Raw genomic sequence first — 7,447 nt, forward strand, 5'->3', positions numbered from 1 at the left:
CCCTCTGGAACTCTACTCGTCACTGGCAGCCAACCAGAAGCCCCCTTTATTCCCATTCTTTTCCTCCTGCCAATCAGCCAGTCTTCTATCCATGCTAGTGCCTTGCCTGTAAAACCATGGGCTGTTGGTAAGCAGCCGCATGTGTAGCATCTTATCAAGGGCTTTCTGAGAATCCAAGTAAGCAACATCCATTGACTCTTTTGTCTATCCTGCCTGTCATTTCCTCAAAGAATTCCAACAGATTTGTCAGGCAAGATTTCCCCTTAAGGAAACAATGCTGACTTTGGCCCACTTTACATGTGCCTCCAAGCACCCTGAAACCTCATCATTAATAATCTTCCCCATCGCTGAATTATTGGCTAAATTGCCTATAATTTATTTTCTTCTGCCTCCTTCCCTTCTTAAAGAGTGAAGTGACTTTTGCAATTTTTCATTCCCTCATGTCCATTCCAGAATCTTGTGATTCTTGAAAGATCATTACTAATACCTCTACAATCTCTTCAACTACCACTTTCAGAACTTTTAGTCCATCTGGTTCACTGGTAACTTCTCTACCTTCAGCTTTCTAAGTGCCTTCTCCAGAGTAAGAGCATCTACATTCAATTTTGCCCCCTGACACTCTCGAATTTCTGGCATACTGCTAGTGCCTTCCATAGTGAATGCTGACGCAAAATACTTGCTCAGTTTATCTGCCATTTCTTTATTCCCAATTACTACCTCTTCAGCATAATTTTCCAGTGGTTCAATATCTGCTCTTGCCTCTGTTTTACTTTATATACCTGAAAAAACTTTTGGTATCCTCTTTGATATTGGCTAGCTTACCTTCATATTTCATCCTTTCTCTCCATATGGTATTTTTAGTTGCCTTCTGGTGGTTTATAAAAACTTCCCAATCCTCTAACTTCTCATTAATTTTTCCTGTATTGTATGCTCTCTCGTTTGCTTTTATGTTGGCTTTGTCTTCACTTGTCAGCTACGGTTGCCTCATCTTCCCTTAAGAATGTTTCATTTTTGGGATGTGTCTATCCTATGCTTTGAATTGCTCCCATAAGCTCCGGCCATGGTTGTTCTGTCGTCATCACTGCTATTGTCCCCTTCCAGTCAGTTTTGGCCAGCCCCTCTCTCCCTTTACTCCACTGTAATACGAATACTTCTGACTTTATCTTCTCTCTCCCAGACTGCAGGGTGAATTCTAACATATTCTGATTACCAAACGTTCCTTTACCTTAAGCTTTCTAATCAAATGTGGTTCATTACACTGCACTCAATGCAGAATTGCCTTTCCCCTATTGGGGTCAATCACAGGCTGTTCTGAAGATCCATCTTGTAGGCATTTCTACTGCTTCCTTCTCTTGGGATCCAGCACAAACCTGATTTTTACAATCTAGCTGCATATTGAAATCCCCATGACTATCATAACATTGCCCTGATGACAAGGCTCTTCTATTTCCTGTTGAAATTATATCCCCATCCTGGCTTCTTTTTGAAGGCCTGTATATATCTCCTATCTGGGCCATTTACCCTTACAGTTTCTTATCACTATCCATAAGAATTCAATACCTTCTGATCCTATATCACCTCACTCTAAGGATTTGCTTTCATTTTTTTTTACCAGCAGAGTCACAGTGTGTATCCTTGGATATTAGGCTCCCAACTATGATCATCTTTCAGCCACATCTCAGTGAGGCCCATGTCATGCCTGCCGATCTCTAACTGTGCTACAAGACCATTGCATTCAAATATAACACATGCAGTCCTGTATTCATCACCCTTTTTGATTTTTGCCTCCATGTTACACTGCACCTCATCCCACTGACTACAATTTTGCCCTCTCATCTGCCTGTCCTTCCTCACAGTCTCACTGCACACTGCATCGGAGTGTATACCATTATATCATTATGTCACTACAATATATTTGACTCAAGAAACCCAGTGGATCTCAGGAGTGTTATAAGTTAACCAAGGCCCACATTTGCTTTCCCTTATTAACTGGAAAATTATGTATTGTCTGATTTTGCAGATGAACCCGATTTGAGGGTGGAGTATTTATATTTTGCCTAGCTTTAGATTGACAGGATGCAGTGAAGCTTGGCAAGAGTAGACCACTTCATTGTGAGCAGTGCTTGTATGGAGGAGAGCAGTTTATTGAGTAATTTACCTTTGCTGAATCGTCCTTCAGTATTTCTAGTATTGACCAGATACTTTGCCTGAAAAGCTGCATAAATTCTTTGGCTACAAGGGCCAATCAGGGGTTGAGCATCTTCCATTGAATGATCCACTTTCTGATTCCCCCCGATGAAGTGCAAATCAAGATTGTGGTGTAATACTGTCCTTTGTGAAATGGTACCAGTATCATTCAAGAAGCTTTACAGTATCCAAGACCAAGTTACCCTCTTAATTGGCACCCCAGTTTCTGCATCAGCCATTCACTCCCTTCATTGCAGGTGCATTGTAGCTGCTGTTTATACTTTGAACATGATGCATTACCATGAGTTGCCAAGACTGCTTCTTTTGCTCCTAACAAATGTGCAGCCTACACCGTATGTGAATATTGTACAACTCAGAAGGACAGGAGCTACAATCAAACAGGAATACTACTCTGTAAGCTCTGTCCAAATCACATGCCATCTGATAGACCTAAATGAGACTTCATCTGCAGATCAAAGTCCTGAAACTCTCCTGCATTGAAGTATCTTCATCACACAGACCTCGGTGATTCAAGATCACTTGCCTTGGACATTCAGTGTATTGATGCTGAAACCCTTTGTAGAACTAAAAGTGCCAATGAATCAAAACAATATCAAAATACAAAATTAAGCTGATTCAATACTCAAGGTTCCATCTTTTCTGGCTATTTAATGCACAAGAGCAGAAGCATGTTATTAAATGAACATAAGAATAGGTAGGCATCTGTATTCACCGTCTCAAACCTGTTCACCCATGTAGTTGGATTACGGGTGAACTGCACCTTGTGACTAACAGATTATCTTTAGTCAGCACTCCCCTTGCATATATCATGAATTTTATCACATGTAAATGTAGAGAATAAATCTAAACACATTCGTTTATCAATACTTGTTTTGTTATACTTTGCAGAATTTTGGACATTGCAAGAGCGATGGGTTTAAAAGTTGGAAAGACAAAAGTGAATATTTCTGGTGGTGTTGCAAAGGACCATAAAATGGCTTCTCTTTCATTACCATTGGTGGTGCAAAGTAGAACTCGTAGGAAAAGAAAGAAAATGACGTAAAAAAAAAACCAATATAATTCAATTTGGAAACACGAGGGAATCTGCAGATGCTGGAAATTCAAGCAATACACACAAAAATGCTGGTGAACACAGCAGGCCAGGCAGCATCTATAGGAAGAGGTACCGTCGACGTTTCGGGCCAAGACCCTTCGCCAGGACTAACTGACTTCTTTCAGTTAGTCCTGACAAAGGGTCTCAGCCCGAAATGTCGACAGTACCTCTTCCTATAGATGCTGCCTGGCCTGCTGTGTTCACCAGCATTTTTTGTGTGTGTTGCTTATAATTCAGTTTGGATCTGCGTTTGACAAACTCTTCAAATTTCTGTTTTATAAGAAAGAATCTTGGTATTATCACTGTCTGATGGAGATGTAATTGGTGCATTACATTGAATTATTCATGACTGTTTTTAAAACTACAAGGAATATTTCAGAACTTTAGAGTCGTTTATTTATTCAGTTGATCTTCACTGGACTTTGTATAATTTATCATCAAAAGCACCACGGGTGAGCATTTCTACAGACTGATCTTGATATGTAGTTCAGCAAAATGTTCCTTTATATTTGTTTACCAATTCAGTGATAGATCAGTTTGGTGATATTGAAACAATTGTTTTTAATGAAACATTATGTTACATAGAATATTAAGTTTCAATTTATTCTATGTCTGTCGGGGATTGAGGGCGAAATATGCGGACTCTCAGGCTTTGAATATACTGTACTTTGTCAATTTGGGTGATTGATATAAATGAGATAGCACAAATAAAATCACCCATCTATCTGAGTGTTTAAATATGTATTTAAAATAAATTCACAACTTTTTCAAATTAACTTGTAGATGTGTTGTGTACTTTCTTTTCCTAGCTATGAATTGGAGAAGTTTTTCCAAATTCACAATTTCTGTATGTTGTCAATTGTATATCAGTTAGTTACACTTCTACGTCCCACTCAGACTTGAGACATACAGTATTCCTGGGAAACACCTTTGTGGAATACAAACAAATACAGCACTTGGTGGTGCTTGTTTTCATACAAGGTATTAAACATGGCCCAATTCACAAGCCGAGGTCGTTACTAGTAGTTTCTTGTATAGCAGCAAAGACATTCTTCTCCTTTTTCCTTCCTAATGTCTGTCCTTCAGTCAACATATGAACAAATGGAATGGAATCTTCGGAGCAAAGGTGGTACCACTGATACCACTCTGCCTTCTGCTAAGGTCATGGCTCCAAATCCACATTGTTACTTGTTCCTCAAAAGCTCTGGACTCGCATCAAACCAAATAACTACCTTAGCCTTGATTCAGCATACACAACTCTCCTGGGGTTGGCAATTTCTGAGAGTCATTACCTTCAACAGAGCAGTAATTCCCATTCATCTGCTTTCAAATGGTAATTCCTTATTCTGAAACTCTCCCCTAATTTCCAAGTTCTTTTATATATAAATATATAAGCAAAAAAAGTAGTGAGGTAGTGTTCATGGGTTCATTCACCATTCAGAATCTGTACGACAGAGGGGAAGAAGCTGTTCCTGGTTCATTGAGTGTGTGCCTTCAGACTTCTGTACCTCCTACCTGATGGTAACAGTGAGAAGGGGGCATGTCCTGGGTGACAGGCACTGCACCTTGAAGATACCTGGATCTTATGGAGGCTAGTGCCCATGATGGATCTGGCTAATTTTACATCTCTCTGCAGCTTACTTCCATCCTGTCAACACCTACTTTGTCACTTCCCCTCAATCCTCAAGATGGAGGAGGAGAAGATGGTGCGACACAGCGGCCACTCCGGTGTATGATATCTGTAATCTGTCAAGTAGGGTGCCGTGCACAATCCTGATTTGATGGAGACAGACGTGAGAGAACGGAGGAACATCTGGAAAAACCTCTGAAATGCCTTTTTTGCTGCCGCTGCTATTGTGTGATCCAGAATCTTCGGAGGGGAAGACCCCGAGTCCTCGGCTTTGCTTGTTGCTCAGCGGCCGGGGCGGAGTCGAAGTGCTTGGCAGAGTTGGTGCTCAGTGTCGGAGGGCTAGTCGGAGGCTTGAAGTTTTCGGACGGACTCAGAGTCGGCTGGGGTCGGGTGCTTCCAACACATCAGCAGTTGTCGGTGCCTGGAGGTTTATGGCAGGGAGAGTTTCTCCCTTCTGCCGCCTGCTATTAGGGACTATCGGGAGTTGATCGGAACTTTTTTTTACAGTGCCCATGGTCTGCTCTTTATCGAATTATGGTATTGCTTTGCACTGCTGTAACTATATGGTATAATTATGTGGTCTTGTCAGTGTTAGTCTTTGGTTTGTCGTGTTTTTTTTGTGATATCACTCTGGAGGAACATTGTATCATTTCTTAATGCATGCATTTCTAAATGACAATAAATGAAGACTGAGTGTCCTCATAATCTAATCTAATCCTGTATATTTCAGGAAGATTGTTGTCTGTTTTTAAATACCAAAGAAATATGTGCAATTATTCCTTGTTGAGCATATTTATTCCAGGAATCAATCTAATGAACCTTCGCTTCAAAAGAGGAACAGTTTGATCATGGAACTAATGTATTGATGGTGACTGTTGACTCAAGGCATTGTTTGACCTGGTGTGGTTTGGACTTGATAGCCCTTGGAGTGGCTTCGGTGAGGGAGTGGTGGTTTGTGAGGTCTGTAGAAGTAACTCCACATGGCCCTTTGGCTGCATGGAGTGAAGTTGGTACAAGTCAGGTTGATGGTGAGTAATTGGTGATAAATTTATTCTACCTTGTAAGTTATTTGTGTAGGGAGTATGAACAGCTATACTTGGAATGTAGATTCTGACCCATGAGGGATCTCCAGCAGTTTGTGTCCCTGGTTTTGTACCTGGAGTAGCAACTGGAGTCTGTGATACTCTGATGTATCCTTAAGACTGAGAACATTGTAGATTTAAGAAAATTGTCACACCACAGCTTAAGTATGCAGGTCAAGCGGATGGGTGACTATCAGGCTGACTAGTGGTCCCAGTGTTAACCTTGATCACCAACAGGTTTTCTGTTCTTGATAATGCTAGGGTGCTGTTTCTCAGGAGTGCAGTCAGGGCAGAAACGCAAGCAAATGAGTTGCTCTGCACTGTGAGTGGAGGAAGAAAAGTGGGATAGCAGTGGTGATGGGGGATACAACAGATAGAATGGACAGGTATTTCTGTGGCCACGGGCAGTACCCTGGGCTGGTAAGTTGTCTCTTTGGTGTCTGGAAGTTATTGAACAGCTGCACCAAATGCTGAAAAAGGAGGGTGATGAACCAGAGGAGTTGTCCATATTGATAGCAACTACTCGGTAGATAAAGGGTCCTGCAAGGAGATTTTTAAGAATCTGAGAAAAAAAAGATTAAAAAGCAGGATTTCAAAAATAGCTGCCTTGGGATTACTACCAAGTGCAAGTTCAGTTTATTGTCATTGGCATGCATACCTAGGGTATACATGCCATTAAAAATTAGCTTTTTGCTGCTGCGCAATTTGTTAAATTGTGTTGAGGCAGAGTTAAGAGTCTTTCAAGTCAGTTTGAGAACTCAATAACAGTGGAGAAGCCGTTGTCGAATCTTAACATGTGGGTCTTCAGGCTCCTGGACCTCTTGTATGATGGCAGGATTGAGAAAAGGGTATTACCTGGATGGGTGATTTCAATAAAGGATGTGGCCATCCCAAGACATCACCTCTTGATCGTTGATGTTCTCAATGGTAAGGAGTGCTGTAACTGTAATGGAACTGGCTGAGTCCATTATTTGCTGTAGCCTCTTGCATTCCAGAACCGTGGAAGCATTGACAAGCATTGAAATAGGTGGGGCAGAATGGATGAATGCTTGGCTGGAGGAGTGGCTGTGGATTGCTGAGTCTTTGGGACTCTTTATGGAAGAGCAAACATCTGAACAAATCTGACTGGCAAGACCTGAACCAATATCCCTGCAGTATGTTTGCTACTGCTGTTGGGAGCACTTAGAGCAGCTTGTCATGTTTCAACTCCAATAGGATGGGAACCCCAAACTGAAACGAAGCAGCAAGTTAGAAAAGTAATTAAGTAGCAGCAGAAACAAAAGTGAACAGCGTGTTGGGTGAAAGTGCAAAAAATGTTAATAGCATAGCATTTACAGCCGAAGTAAGTGGGTATGACCTTAGTGTCTATGAAAATTTGACTGGCTTACGAAAGCTGAATATTGAAGGATGTTTTGACATTGAGGAAGTTGAGGC

The 7,447-nt window shown here is 41.2% G+C and overlaps 1 protein-coding gene across 1 annotated transcript in view; it reads left to right on the forward strand.

The window, feature by feature from the left end:
- The window catches only part of polr1e (RNA polymerase I subunit E), a gene marked incomplete at its 5' end in the record, with an annotated part of 50,864 nt that extends 47,510 nt beyond the window's left edge, over nucleotides 1-3,354 (forward strand). Inside the window, one exon of the mRNA XM_063069121.1 lies at nucleotides 3,097-3,354. Within this exon, the coding sequence (XP_062925191.1) occupies nucleotides 3,097-3,250 (154 nt within the window). The remainder of the gene's footprint in view (nucleotides 1-3,096) is intronic.
- Between the last annotated feature and the right edge of the window lie 4,093 nt (nucleotides 3,355-7,447).

The sequence above is a fragment of the Mobula hypostoma genome, chromosome 16 (genome assembly GCF_963921235.1).
Source record: "Mobula hypostoma chromosome 16, sMobHyp1.1, whole genome shotgun sequence".
NCBI lineage: Eukaryota > Metazoa > Chordata > Chondrichthyes > Myliobatiformes > Myliobatidae > Mobula > Mobula hypostoma.